This window comes from Rana temporaria, chromosome 12, assembly GCF_905171775.1.
Source record: "Rana temporaria chromosome 12, aRanTem1.1, whole genome shotgun sequence".
NCBI classification, from domain to species: Eukaryota; Metazoa; Chordata; class Amphibia; order Anura; family Ranidae; genus Rana; species Rana temporaria.
In genome coordinates this window covers 145,239,982-145,254,219 of record NC_053500.1, presented here as the reverse complement: position 1 = coordinate 145,254,219, position 14,238 = coordinate 145,239,982, and the positions used below count along the sequence as shown (strand labels likewise).

Genomic DNA, 14,238 nt, shown 5'->3' with positions numbered 1-14,238 from the left:
TATATTTATTAATTATTTTATTCTTATGATTTCCACTGTTATGTTAATTAAGAGACGTTGTCACCTTGCCCGCTCAGGAAACGTGACAGGGTCTCTTTAATGCTCACCCTTTAATTACCTAGCAATAAAATAAATCAATAAATAAATAATAATATATATATATATATATATATAAAATTATATTTTTGCTAGGTAATTAAAGGATGAGCATTAAAGAGACCCTGTCACGTTTCCTGAGCGGGCAAGGTGACAACGTCTCTTAATTAACATAACAGTGGAAATCATAAGAATAAAATAATAAATAGTATAACTGAAGGCAAAACGAGTGGAGAGGGATTAGACCCCCCTGTCATTTTATTTATTTATTTTTTATTTGCTGTCTGTGCCCCTATAGAGAAATTTACTCTCCATATTTCTCCTGTTTACAATTTTCCTTGAAAATGAAAGTCAAAGAAAATCCCCAAATTTTGGTTTTGTCCCCAGGAAAGTAGTAGAGGGGAAATCTTCCAATGGGGACACTGGTTCTGGGGGCCTGGGGGGTCCCCCCGAGGGATTACCTTAATTTTCCGGAGATTTCCTCTCACTTCCTGTTTTAGCTGAGGGACAGGAAGTGAAGGCGAATCTCCCCAATGGGACAAAGAGGGCAAAAATTTATTTTGCAGGGGTTATAACCCTCCATTACTCTATTTAAAATGAAAAAAAAAAAATAGTTTTGCCTATAGTTCTACTTTAGAAAAAAATATATATATAAAAAATATATATATAAAAAAATATATATATATATATATATATATATATATATATATATATATATATATATATATATATATATATATATTGTAAGTATATATATATACTGTATGTGTGTGTGTATGTATATATATTTTTTTTTTTATATATATATTTTTTTTTTAATCTAGAGAGTCCCTAATACAATTTCCTGCTCTGGTTGGATTTGGTAAATATGAGGTTTGTCCTTATTTCAAAATCTCCTAAATGAACGACAAGTTTACATGAAAGGGATTTTTTTTATGTGAATTAAAATAAAAAAAATAAAAAATACATTTTGTGTCATTTTTCCAGGAAGACATGTGCATGAAATTTTGTCTGAATATAAAAATATCACAATGTTGCCATTTTCACACACACTAAATTTTGGGGGAAACTGGCCTTTAATATAACCTTCCTACACTAACGAATAATCGGTGATGGCCAATGCCGGGCCAGACTTCATTTTTATAAAAAAAAAAATAAGAACCGGAGCTGTCCCTTGCAGTGCCTTTTCTTGGCCACAAGATGTCCTCAGTCTCCTGGATTTAGGCCCCTTTCACACCGGGGCGTTATTAGAGCGAAGCCTCACCTGCAATCCCAATGTGCTGGTAAAGCTCCGCTAAGACCCTCACGTTTTGGGGCGTTTTTGCAGCGCCTCAGTGTAAATTGGTAAGGCGTTTTTACAGCGCTTTTCAATTCATTTCAATGGAGAGGGGCGTTTTTGGAGCGTTTTTTTTTTCAGCGCCCAAAAGCTGCTCCAAAGATGCTGCTTGCAGGACTTGGTGTGAAAGGGTCCACTGAGATGCATGGAGAGCGTTTTATGAGCGTTTTGATAGCGCTATTTTTAACGCTAAAACGCTGTAAAAACGCTTCAGTGTGAAAGGGGTCTAAATGACTCTGTGAAGGCTGAGGACTAATGCAGGTTGTCATGGCCCCGCCCCTATGAGGAGGAGCCACCACAGCGACTTCCGTTTATATGGAATGTATGCGGAGGGCGGAGCGGCGTTATCACGTCAGCGAAGACGACTCCACGTGACCGGTTAGAAGACGTTGGTAAAAAAAATAAACCAGCAGAAAATACAACCAGCAAGGCAATAATGTGGGGAGGGACTCTGGGGGGGGGGACTCTGATATAAGCGAGGGGGGGGTGGGGTGATGTATGTGGACTCTGATGGGGACCCTGATATAAGGAGGACTCTGATGGGGAACCTGATGTAAGGGAGGATTCTGATGGGGACCCTGATATAAGGAGGACTCTGATGGGGAACCTGATGTAAGGGAGGATTCTGATGGGGACCCTGATATAAGGAGGACTCTGATGGGGAACCTGATGTAAGGGAGGATTCTGATGGGGACCCTGATATAAGGAGGACTATGATGGGGACTCTGATGTAAGGGAGGATTCTGATGGGGACCCTGATATAAGGAGGACTCTGATGGGGACTCTGATGTAAGGGAGGATTCTGATGGGGACCCTGATATAAGGAGGACTCTGATGGGGAACCTGATGTAAGGGAGGATTCTGATGGGGACCCTGATATAAGGAGGACTATGATGGGGACTCTGATGTAAGGGAGGATTCTGATGGGGACCCTGATATAAGGAGGACTCTGATGGGGACTCTGATGTAAGGGAGGATTCTGATGGGAACTCTGATGTAAGGAGGGGCTCTGATGGGGTAATGGGGACTCTGATATAAGGGGGGGGGGCTCTGGTGTAAGTGGACTCCGATGGGGAGCCTGATAAAGAGGGAATCTGATGGGGAAGCTGATGTAGGGGGACTCTACAGTAAGTGGACTCTGATAGGGACCCTGATATAAGGTGGACTATGATGGGGAATCTGATGTAAGTAGGGGCTCTGGTGGGGTGATGGGGACTCTGATATAAAGGGGGACTCTGATATAAAGGGGGACTCTGATATAAAGGGGGACTCTGATATAAAGGGGGACTCTGATATTTGAGGTATATACCATGTGATCTCCATCTAAAAAAAGAAACAGAATCACTCAGAGAGGAATGAAGAAGAATAAGAAGGAATGAAGAAGGATGGGGGAGGAAGAAAGAGAGATTGAGATGAATGAAAAGGAATGAAGATGAATGAAGAGGAGTGAAGGGGAATGAAGATGAATGGGGATGAATTGGGAGGAATGAAGATGAATGGGAAGGAATGAAGATGAATGGGGAGGAATGAATATGAATGGGGAGGAATGAAGATGAATGGGGAGGAATGAAGATGAATGGGGAGGAATGAAGGGGAATGAAGATGAATGGGGAGGAATGCAGATGAATGGAGAGGAATGAAGAGGAGTGAAGGGGAATGAAGAGGAATGAAGAGGAGTGAAGGGGAATGAAGATGAATGGGGAGGAATGGGGAGGAATGAAGATGAATGGGGAGGAATGAAGATGAATGGGGAGGAATGAAGATGAATGGGGAGGAATGAAGGGGAATGAAGATGAATGGGGAGGAATGAAGATGAATGGAGAGGAATGAAGATGAATGGGAAGGAATGAAGATGAATGAAGAGGAATGAAGAGGAGTGAAGGGGAATGAAGAGGAATGAAGAGGAGTGAAGGGGAATGAAGATGAATGGGGAGGAATGGGGAGGAGTGAAGGGGAATGAAGAGGAATGAAGAGGAGTGAAGGGGAATGAAGATGAATGGGGAGGAATGGGGAGGAGTGAAGGGGAATGAAGAGGAATGAAGAGGAGTGAAGGGGAATGAAGATGAATGGGGAGGAATGAAGATGAATGAAGAGGAATGAAGAACAGTGAAGGGGAATGAAGATGAATGGGAAGGAATGAAGAGGAGTGAAGGGGAATGAAGATGAATGGGGAGGAGTGAAGGGGAATGGAGATGAATGGGGAGGAATGAAGGGGAATGGAGATGAATGGGGAGGAATGAAGGGGAATGAAGATGAATGGGGAGGAATGAAGGGGAATGAAGGGGAATGAAGATGAATGGGGAGGAATGAAGAGGAATGGGGAGGAATGAAGGGGAATGAAGATGAATGGGGAGGAATGAAGGGGAATGAAGGGGAATGAAGATGAATGGGGAGGAATGAAGAGGAATGGGGAGGAATGAAGGGGAATGAAGATGAATGGGGAGGAATGAAGATGAATGGGGAGGAATGAAGAGGAATGAAGATGAATGAAGGTGAATGAAGATGAATGAAGAGGAATGAAGAGGAGTGAAGGTGAAAGGAGATGAGTGAATGGGAATGAAGATGAATGAAGAGGAATGAAGGTGAATGAAGAGGAATGAAGGTGAATGAAGGGGAATGAAGAGGAATGAAGATGAATGAAGAGGAATGGGGAGGAATGAAGGGGAATGAAGATGAATGAAGAGGAATGGGGAGGAATGAAGAGGAATGGGGAGGAATGAAGAGGAATGGGGAGGAATGAAGGGGAATGAAGATGAATGAAGATATATAGGGAGGAATGAAGAGCGGCCCGGATGCTGAGGACAGAAATCTCCGGCGATATATTTTGTACCGGGAGGGGGCGCCGCTCACATCTCATAACAATATATTATTATTGCTTAGTTCCACGCCCACTTCACACCTTTTCTCCTCCCACTGTCCCGCCCCCCGCGCTCGGCCCTTTCACACGCCCCGCCCTCCCTCATATTGGAGTGCTGAAAGGTGGGAGGAGATATAAATCTGTAGTAAGGTGGGAGGGCCGTTCTTCCTTGCGGCCCCGCCCCTAGAGGGAGGAAAGGGCGTTTCTCGCTTTTGCGCTCCTCCCGTCTGCGCGTGCACGAGTCGGGGGCGCGTTGGACTCCGGATGCCGGAAGTGAGTCGTGTCCCGGAAGTCGGTGCTGAGCTGTGAGGTGATATATTATGATGCGGCAGGTGAGTGAGAACCGGGCCCTACCGGGGAATGATGGGACTTGTAGTTCTCTGGGGGGGGAGAATGATGGGACTTGTAGTTCTCTGGGGGGGGGGGGGATGGGACTTGTAGTTCTCTGGGGGGGGGGAGAATGATGGGACTTGTAGTTCTCTGGGGGGGGGGGAATGATGGGACTTGTAGTTCTCTGAGGGGGGAATGATGGGACTTGTAGTTCTCTGGGGGGGGAGAATGATGGGACTTGTAGTTCTCTGGGGGGGGGGGGAATGATGGGACTTGTAGTTCTCTGGGGGGGGGGGAGATGATGGGACTTGTAGTTCTCTGGGGGGGGGGGATGATGGGACTTGTAGTTCTCTGAGGGGGGAATGATGGGACTTGTAGTTCTCTGGGGGGGGGGGTGATGGGACTTGTAGTTCTCTGGGGGGGGGGGGGTGATGGGACTTGTAGTTCTCTGGGGGGGGGGGGTGATGGGACTTGTAGTTCTCTGGGGGGGGGGGTGATGGGACTTGTAGTTCTCTGGGGGGGGGGGGGTGGTGGGACTTGTAGTTCTCTGGGGGGGGGGGATGATGGGACTTGTAGTTCTCTGGGGGGGGATGATGGGACTTGTAGTTCTCTGGGGGGGGATGATGGGACTTGTAGTTCTCTGGGGGGGGGGGGATGGGACTTGTAGTTCTCTGGGGGGGGGTGATGGGACTTGTAGTTCTCTGGGGGGGGGGTGATGGGACTTGTAGTTCTCTGGGGGGGGGGTGATGGGACTTGTAGTTCTCTGGGGGGGGGGGGTGATGGGACTTGTAGTTCTCTGGGGGGGGGGGGGGGGGGGGGGCTTGTAGTTCTCTGGGGGGGGGGTGATGGGACTTGTAGTTCTCTGGGGGGGGAGAATGATGGGACTTGTAGTTCTCTGGGGGGGGGGAATGATGGGACTTGTAGTTCTCTGGGGGGGGGGGTGATGGGACTTGTAGTTCTCTGGGGGGGGGGAGAATGATGGGACTTGTAGTTCTCTGGGGGGGGGGGAATGATGGGACTTGTAGTTCTCTGAGGGGGGAATGATGGGACTTGTAGTTCTCTGGGGGGGGGAGAATGATGGGACTTGTAGTTCTCTGGGGGGGGAATGATGGGACTTGTAGTTCTCTGGGGGGGGGGGTGATGGGACTTGTAGTTCTCTGGGGGGGGGGGGGATGGGACTTGTAGTTCTCTGGGGGGGGGGGGATGGGACTTGTAGTTCTCTGGGGGGGGGGGGGTGATGGGACTTGTAGTTCTCTGGGGGGGGGGGTGATGGGACTTGTAGTTCTCTGGGGGGGGGGGTGATGGGACTTGTAGTTCTCTGGGGGGGGGGGGTGATGGGACTTGTAGTTCTCTGGGGGGGGGGTGATGGGACTTGTAGTTCTCTGGGGGGGGGGGGGTGATGGGACTTGTAGTTCTCTGGGGGGGGGGATGATGGGACTTGTAGTTCTCTGGGGGGGGATGATGGGACTTGTAGTTCTCTGGGGGGGGATGATGGGACTTGTAGTTCTCTGGGGGGGGATGATGGGACTTGTAGTTCTCTGGGGGGGGTGATGGGACTTGTAGTTCTCTGGGGGGGGGGGTGATGGGACTTGTAGTTCTCTGGGGGGGGGGGGGGTGATGGGACTTGTAGTTCTCTGGGGGGGGGGGTGATGGGACTTGTAGTTCTCTGGGGGGGCGGGTGATGGGACTTGTAGTTCTCTGGGGGGGGGGGTGATGGGACTTGTAGTTCTCTGGGGGGGGGTGATGGGACTTGTAGTTCTCTGGGGGGGGGGGGGGTGATGGGACTTGTAGTTCTCTGGGGGGGGGGGGGTGATGGGACTTGTAGTTCTCTGGGGGGGGGGGGGGGGGGTGATGGGACTTGTAGTTCTCTGGGGGGGGGGATGATGGGACTTGTAGTTCTCTGGGGGGGGGGGTGATGGGACTTGTAGTTCTCTGGGGGGGGGGGGTGATGGGACTTGTAGTTCTCTGGGGGGGGGGTGATGGGACTTGTAGTTCTCTGGGGGGGGGGGTGATGGGGCTTGTAGTTCTCTGGGGGGGGGGTGATGGGACTTGTAGTTCTCTGGGGGGGCGGGGTGATGGGACTTGTAGTTCTCTGGGGGGGGGTGATGGGACTTGTAGTTCTCTGGGGGGGGGGTGATGGGACTTGTAGTTCTCTGGGGGGGGGGTGATGGGACTTGTAGTTCTCTGGGGGGGGGTGATGGGACTTGTAGTTCTCTGGGGGGGGGGGTGATGGGACTTGTAGTTCTCTGGGGGGGGGGGGTGATGGGACTTGTAGTTCTCTGGGGGGGGGGGGGGGTGATGGGACTTGTAGTTCTCTGGGGGGGGGGGTGATGGGAGTTGTAGTTCTCTGGGGGGGGGGGGTGATGGGACTTGTAGTTCTCTGGGGGGGGGGTGATGGGACTTGTAGTTCTCTGGGGGGGGGTGATGGGACTTGTAGTTCTCTGGGGGGGGGGGGTGATGGGACTTGTATGGCGAGAACCGCAATCCATGCGAGTGATTGCTCCTCTCTGATTGGTTCCCTCTGATTGGTCCTCTCTGATCGCTCCCCTCCTCCGCTCCTCTCTGATTGGTCCTCTCTGATTGGTCCTCTCTGATTGGTCCCCTGTGATTGGTCCCCTGTGATTGGTCCCCTGTGATTGGTCCCCTGTGATTGGTCCCCTGTGATTGGTCCCCTGTGATTGCTCCTCTGTGATTGCTCCTGTCTGATCGGTCCTCTGTGATTGGTCCTCTGTGATTGGTCCTCTGTGATTGGTCCTCTGTGATTGGTCCTCTGTGATTGGTCCTCTGTGATTGGTCCTCTGTGATTGGTCCTCTGTGATTGGTCCTCTGTGATTGGTCCTCTGTGATTGGTCCTCTGTGATTGGTCCTCTGTGATTGGTCCTCTGTGATTGGTCCTCTGTGATTGGTCCTCTGTGATTGGTCCTCTGTGATTGGTCCTCTCTGATTGGTCCCCTGTGATTGGTCCCCTGTGATTGGTCCCCTGTGATTGGTCCCCTGTGATTGGTCCCCTGTGATTGGTCCCCTGTGATTGCTCCTCTGTGATTGCTCCTGTCTGATCGGTCCTCTGTGATTGGTCCTCTGTGATTGGTCCTCTGTGATTGGTCCTCTGTGATTGGTCCTCTGTGATTGGTCCTCTGTGATTGGTCCTCTGTGATTGGTCCTCTGTGATTGGTCCTCTGTGATTGGTCCTCTGTGATTGGTCCTCTGTGATTGGTCCTCTGTGATTGGTCCTCTGTGATTGGTCCTCTGTGATTGGTCCTTTGTGATTGCTCCTCTGTGATTGCTCCTCTGTGATTGGTCCTCTGTGATCGCTCCTCTGTGATCGCTCCTCTCTGATTGGTTCCCTCCCCCGCTCCTCTGTGATCGCTCCTCTCTGATCGCTCCTCTCTGATCGCTCCTCTCTGATTGCTCCTCTGTGATTGCTCCTCTGTGATTGCTCCTCTGTGATCGCTCCTCTGTGATTGCTCCTCTGTGATTGCTCCTCTGTGATTGCTCCTCTGTGATTGCTCCTCTGTGATTGCTCCTCTGTTTTGTAGGACAGTCTGGATGAGACGGAGGACGTCTCTCTCTTCGATGCGGATGAAGAAAACACGCGGCGGCCGAAACAAAAGAAAATAAAGTAAGTGGAATAAAAAAAATATCCGTTCCTGAGATGTGGCGGGATTCACCCTACTTCCTGTGATCCCAGGGCGTCATGGGCCCGCCCCCTGGGGGTGTGTCACCACACAAGCCCCTCCCCCAATGGGTGTCGCCCTTTAACCTTCTCTTCTTCTTTCCCAGGCACCCCCTGGCATCGTTCTTCCACCTCTTCTTCCGGGTGAGCGCCATCCTGGTGTACATCCTGTGTGAGCTCGTCTCCAGCAGCTTCATCGCCTGCATGGTCACCATCATCCTCCTCCTGTCATGTGACTTCTGGGCGGTCAAGGTGAGCCCCCCCTACATGACCAGGCCATTGTTTACGATTCGCACTGCGTCGCTTTGACAATTGCGCGGTCGTGTGCCGCTGCGCCCAAATAAAATTGGCGTCCTTTTTTACCGCAAATTGCGTTTTCTTCTGGTGTTTTTTTTTATTGGTTTTGCTTTTTGGGATAAGTATTGCTCTAGATGGGGGGGGGGGGGTTGCTAGGAATGGTAATTTGGGGGGTCTTTGTATTGGGCGGGAGGTTGGAGGAGGAGGATTTGTACTGGGAGGGGAGTTTGGGGGGCATTTGTGCCAGAGGAGGTGATACGGTAGGGGGAGAACATTTTGTGCTAGGAGGGGATTTTTTTTCTTCTGGGGGGGGGGGGATTTGTGCTATTAGGGATGATTGGTGGGGTATTTATGTTAGGAGGGGGGGGGTCGTGCTAGGAGGGGGGGTTAGAGGGGGGGAATATGTACTGGGAGGGTGGATTCAGAATGGGGGAGGGGAATTATTATTATACATTTTTTTTTTTTGGGGGGGGGGATGATATTTGTGCTAGCAGGGATGATTTAGGGGTATTTATGTTAGGAGGGGAAATCTGGGGGGAGGTTTGTGCTTGGAGGGGGTGATTTGAGGGTTTTTTGTACTAGGAGGGGAATTTTTTTTGGGGGGGGGGGGGTATTTGTTTTTTGCATTGCAGTCAAAGGGGGGTGTGTATTGCATGGAAGTTAATTGGGGTGTTTTTTTTTTCATTGAAGTCAATGGGGGGGGGGCTTTGCATTGAAGTCAATGGGGGGGGGGGGGCTTTGCATTGAAGTCAATGGGGGGGGGGGCTTTGCATTGAAGTCAATGGGGGGGGGGGGATTGGTTGCATTGAAGCCAATGTTTTTTTTTTTTTGCATTGAAGCCAATGGGGTAGATTCAGGTAGCAATTACGCCTGTGTATCCATAGATACGCAGCGTAATTGCTAAGTAGCGCCGGCGTATCTACTTTCTGTATTCAGAAAGCTCGATACGCCGACTGCAGCCTAAGATACGACTGGCATAAGTCTCTTACGCCGTCGTATCTTAGGGTGAAATCTGACGCTTGCCGCTAGGTGGCGTTCCCATAGTGGTCAGCGTAGAGTATGCAAATTACATGCTCACGCCGATTCACAAACGTACGCGCGCCCGGCGTTCGAGTTTTACGTCGTTTGCGTTCGTCGCTTCCGTCGTAAGGCTGCTCCTGCTATTGGGAGGCGCAGCCAATGGTAAGTATGGACGTCGTTCCCGTGTCGCGATTTTCGAAATTTGCGTCGTCTGCGTAAGTGGATCGTGAATGGCGCTGGACGCCATTTACGTTCACGGCAAAGCAAATGACGTCCTTGCGACGTCATTTACCGCAACGAAAATTTCCCGATGGAGCATGCGCAGTATGTTCGGCGCGGGAACGCGCCTAATTTAAATGATCCACGCCCCCTACGGGATCATTTAAATTACGCACGCTTACGCCGGCCCCTTTTACGATACGCCGCTGCAAATTACGGAGCAAATGCTTCGTGAGTGAAGTGTAGCTCCAGTAATTTACGGAGGCGTAGCGTTAAAACGGTACGCTGCGCCGCCGTAGCAGTGCGCGCCCGTACCTGAATCTACCCCAATGTTTTTTTTTTTTTTTGTCATTGAAGTCAATGGGGGGGGGATTTCAGTACGAAGGTGTGAACCCAGGATGCGATTTCTAGTTGCCATGGTGACCTGGCGCCTGGGAGGAGCCCCGGTGTCACTCCAGTTGCGATGTCCCTCCTTGGGTGTGAAGCTCCTCCTCCATATGACTGCAGCAGAACCTCCTTTGTGTTGCGCTCCAATAACGTGGTGACGCTCGATTGATCGGTTTTCTAGTTTCGATCCATAAAGCCGATCTTCTTCTTCTTCTTCCCCTCCTAGAACATCACAGGAAGACTGATGGTGGGTCTGCGGTGGTGGAACCAGGTGGACGATGACGGGAAGAGCCATTGGGTGTACGAGTCCAGGAAGGTAGGAGGAGCCGATGGGTTGTACGGAAGGGCGGGATCGGGTTGTAGATCTGAATATCCTCACCATCGCTGATCCTTGTTGTGTCCCTTCAAAGGCCGGTCAGGGAAAGAAGAGCGCCTCCGACGCCGAGTCCCGGATCTTCTGGTTGGGTCTCGTCACTTGTCCTATCATTTGGGTCATCTTTGCGTTCAGCGCCCTCTTCTCATTCAAAGTGAAGTGGCTGGTGAGTAAGAGAAGCCGGCATCTCCGGGTACCGTGGCTGTCGGTGGTACGGGCGCCCCTGCCACCAAACTGCCCCAATGCCATGATTGGCACCCTGTGAAGGAGCGTGCTAAATACTTGTCCAATGGGAAGTAACCGCTTCACTCGGGGGGGGGGAGTCGCTCTATTCCACCCAAAAATGGAACTTCCGCTGTTCGGAGGAATAAATGGTGTGTATTCCACGCTTGTCATGCTCACTCATCACTATGAGATTCCTTTTCTGCAATAATCCTGGTTGATCCTGCTGCTCTCTATCGCCCCCTTCTGTCCATGTCCCAAATGCAGCCTGGGATTGTGCAGAGCTGTGGTGGCAGCTCCGCACATGCTCAGGTTTTCAGTGAGTTTCTATGCTGAGCATTTCCTCCCTATCACATCTGAGCAGCCCATGTGACTATAGAGTCACACATGTGGGTGTATACACAATGACAGGCTTCCTTCCTTCCTTCCTTCCTTCCTTCCTTCCTTCCTTCCTTCCTTCCTTCCTCCTTCTCCTTCTCCTTCTCCTCCTCCTCCTCCTCCTCCTCCTCCTCCTCCTCCTCCTCCTCCTCCTCCTCCTCCTCCTCCTCCTCCTCCTCCTCCTCCTCCTCCTCCTCCTCCTCCTCCTCATCATCCTCATCCTCCTCATCCTCCTCCTCCTCCCGCACAGGTGAGTCGGTAGAAGCACCGAGGGGGGGGGGGGGGGACGTCTCCTCTTGCCGCCTGTAAGAACGATTGAGCGGTGGAACAGCCACTGTGATCATTCTTATGGTGGAGGGAAGCGCCGTCTGAAACCGGCAATATCTGAATGCTGCCTTGAGCTGCCCCCATCATACAGACATCCCCCCCCCACAAAGCCCAGGACGTCATATGACCTCCATGGTCGCCAAGTGGTTAATACCGGTGGACAGACTGTTTATGACTGGATGTTGTGTTTTTTTTTTTTTTTTTAAGTACAGAATATTTTTTCCGGTGAACTACTTGGAATATTGCAGTACCTCTTATATACTCGCTGGCTGTTTTTTCTTCCAGGCTGTTGTCATTATGGGCGTCACCCTTCAAGGCGCAAACCTCTACGGCTACATCAAGTGTAAAGTGGGTTCTCCAAAAAACCTGACCAGTATCGCCAGCAACTACCTGGGGGGGCAGTTCCTCAAGCAGGTGAGTGCCGTGGCCTAAGGCTTTGCTGCATACATTCGCTCGCTCTCTTTCTCGCTCGCTCTCTTTCTCGCTCGCTCTCTTTCTCGCTCGCTCTCTTTCTCGCTCGCTCTCTTTCTCGCTCGCTCTCTTTCTCTCTCTTGCTCGCTCTCTTTCTCTCTCTTGCTCGCTCTCTTTCTCTCTCTTGCTCGCTCTCTTTCTCTCTCTTGCTCGCTCTCTTTCTCTCTCTTGCTCGCTCTCTTTCTCTCTCTCGCGCTCTCTCTTTCTTTCGCTCTCTCTTTCTTTCGCTCTCTCTTTCTTTCGCTCTCTCTTTCTTTCGCTCTCTCTTTCTTTCGCTCTCTCTTTCTTTCGCTCTCTCTTTCTTTCGCTCTCTCTTTCTTTCGCTCTCTCTTTCTTTCGCTCTCTCTTTCTTTCGCTCTCTCTTTCTTTCGCTCTCTCTTTCTTTCGCTCTCTCTTTCTTTCGCTCTCTCTTTCTTTCGCTCTCTCTTTCTTTCGCTCTCTCTTTCTTTCGCTCTCTCTTTCTTTCGCTCTCTCTTTCTTTCGCTCTCTCTTTCTTTCGCTCTCTCTTTCTTTCGCTCTCTCTTTCTTTCGCTCTCTCTTTCTTTCGCTCTCTCTTTCTTTCGCTCTCTCTTTCTTTCGCTCTCTCTTTCTTTCGCTCTCTCTCTTTCTTTCGCTCTCTCTTTCTTTCGCTCTTGCTCTTTCTTTCGCTCTTGCTCTTTCTTTTGCTCTTTCTCTTTTTCTCTTGCTCTTTCTCTTTTTCTCTTGCTCTTTCTCTTTTTCTCTTTCGCTCTTTCTCTTTCGCTCTTTCTCTTGCTCTTTCTCTTTCGCTCTTTCGCTCTTTCTCTTTCGCTCTTTCTCTTTCGCTCTTTCTCTTTCGCTCTTTCTCTTTCGCTCTTTCTCTTTCGCTCTTTCTCTTTCGCTCTTTCTCTTTCGCTCTTGCTCTCTTTCGCTCTTGCTCTCTTTCGCTCTTTCTCTTTCGCTCTTTCTCTTTCGCTCTTGCTCTCTTTCGCTCTTGCTCTCTTTCGCTCTTGCTCTCTTTCGCTCTTGCTCTCTTTCGCTCTTGCTCTCTTTCGCTCTTGCTCTCTTTCGCTCTTGCTCTCTTTTGCTCTTGCTCTCTTTTGCACTTGCTCTCTTTTGCACTTGCTCTCTTTTGCACTTGCTCTCTTTTGCACTTGCTCTCTTTTGCACTTGCTCTCTTTTGCACTTGCTCTCTTTTGCACTTGCTCTCTTTTGCACTTGCTCTCTTTTGCACTTGCTCTCTTTTGCACTTGCTCTCTTTTGCACTTGCTCTCTTGCTCTCTTTCGCTCTTGCTCTCTTTCTCTCTCGCTCTCCAGTTGCCCTGCCCCTAAACACTCCCTCATAAATTATCTCATAAAATGACACTGTTAAATGTTTTGTGCAGCATTAAGTTCCAAAAATAAATGTTAACAGGACTTGAATGATCTGGTGCGGGAAGAGGGGATAAAAATAAGGGGTGGGGGTCAGTTTTGCTGCGAGAGCCCGGGGACAAATTTCTTTCTCCATTTCTATATCATCATCTTGAACTTTGAACCGATTTTTAAAGTGAATTTTTATTTTAATTTTTAAACCCTGTCGTTCTGCTTTTCAGACATTTTCAAGGAACACCCAGGCGGAATCTTAGCCCTCACTTTGGAAAATACTCAACAATTTCTATTTTTACTGCAGAAGGGGGACTTTTTTTTTTTTTATCATCACTACTTACTACAAAAAAAATAAAAAATAAATTATCGGCCTAATTTTGGCTGTAAAATAAGAGACTTGTACACAATCTCTGCCCCGCCCCCACACTGAGGATCGGCGCCTCTTCCCTGGCAGATCGAAACATTTGAAGATTTGACATCACCCGTTTTACCAAGGTGACCGTTCTGTGGGGGGGTGGGGTTTGTTTTTTTTATTTTATTTTTTTGTGGCTTTTATTTTTTTTCCTAAATTTTACAAATTTCCTCCTTAACAAATAGAAATTGTTTTTGGTTTGTGGATAAGGATTGTAAATATCTATTTATAGAGGAGTTATAAATTACAATGACCTGTTTATGGAAAAAAAAGAATTCAATAAAAATTTAAATGTTCTTTCGCAAACGTTTCCCGGTTTTATGAGCTTCAATGTCTGACGACAGAACTTGGACCTGATTGGACGAGGCTGAATGTTATTTTTTTTAGGAAGGCCGATGGGACAATTCGCCTAATATTTTGGTATTTATTTTAACCTCTTGAACCCCCCCCCCCCCCACCCAGGTTGGCAGTTTTGAGTCTGATCCCTATTGTTTGGTTCCCAGCTATTCATGAACCT

General features: G+C 49.5%; 1 protein-coding gene across 1 annotated transcript; it reads left to right on the top strand.

Annotated features, from left to right (window-relative positions):
- The first annotated feature begins 4,508 nt into the window (after nucleotides 1-4,508).
- LOC120919096 (Golgi apparatus membrane protein TVP23 homolog B-like) lies at nucleotides 4,509-14,022 on the top strand. Its single transcript, XM_040331102.1, has 7 exons — nucleotides 4,509-4,621; nucleotides 8,156-8,238; nucleotides 8,400-8,544; nucleotides 10,442-10,531; nucleotides 10,626-10,754; nucleotides 11,801-11,929; nucleotides 13,537-14,022. Exons 1-7 carry the CDS (start codon nucleotides 4,610-4,612, stop codon nucleotides 13,567-13,569), a joined length of 621 nt encoding a protein of 206 aa, XP_040187036.1. The 5' UTR covers nucleotides 4,509-4,609; the 3' UTR covers nucleotides 13,570-14,022.
- The last annotated feature ends 216 nt before the right edge of the window (nucleotides 14,023-14,238 follow it).

Excerpts from the sequence above, each read along its gene's own strand:
- LOC120919096 (XM_040331102.1), top strand. Across the intron at positions 8,545-10,441 it reads GTGACTTCTGGGCGGTCAAG|AACATCACAGGAAGACTGAT; the intron begins GTGAGCCCCCCC and ends TTCCCCTCCTAG. Across the intron at positions 10,755-11,800 it reads CATTCAAAGTGAAGTGGCTG|GCTGTTGTCATTATGGGCGT; the intron begins GTGAGTAAGAGA and ends TTTTTCTTCCAG.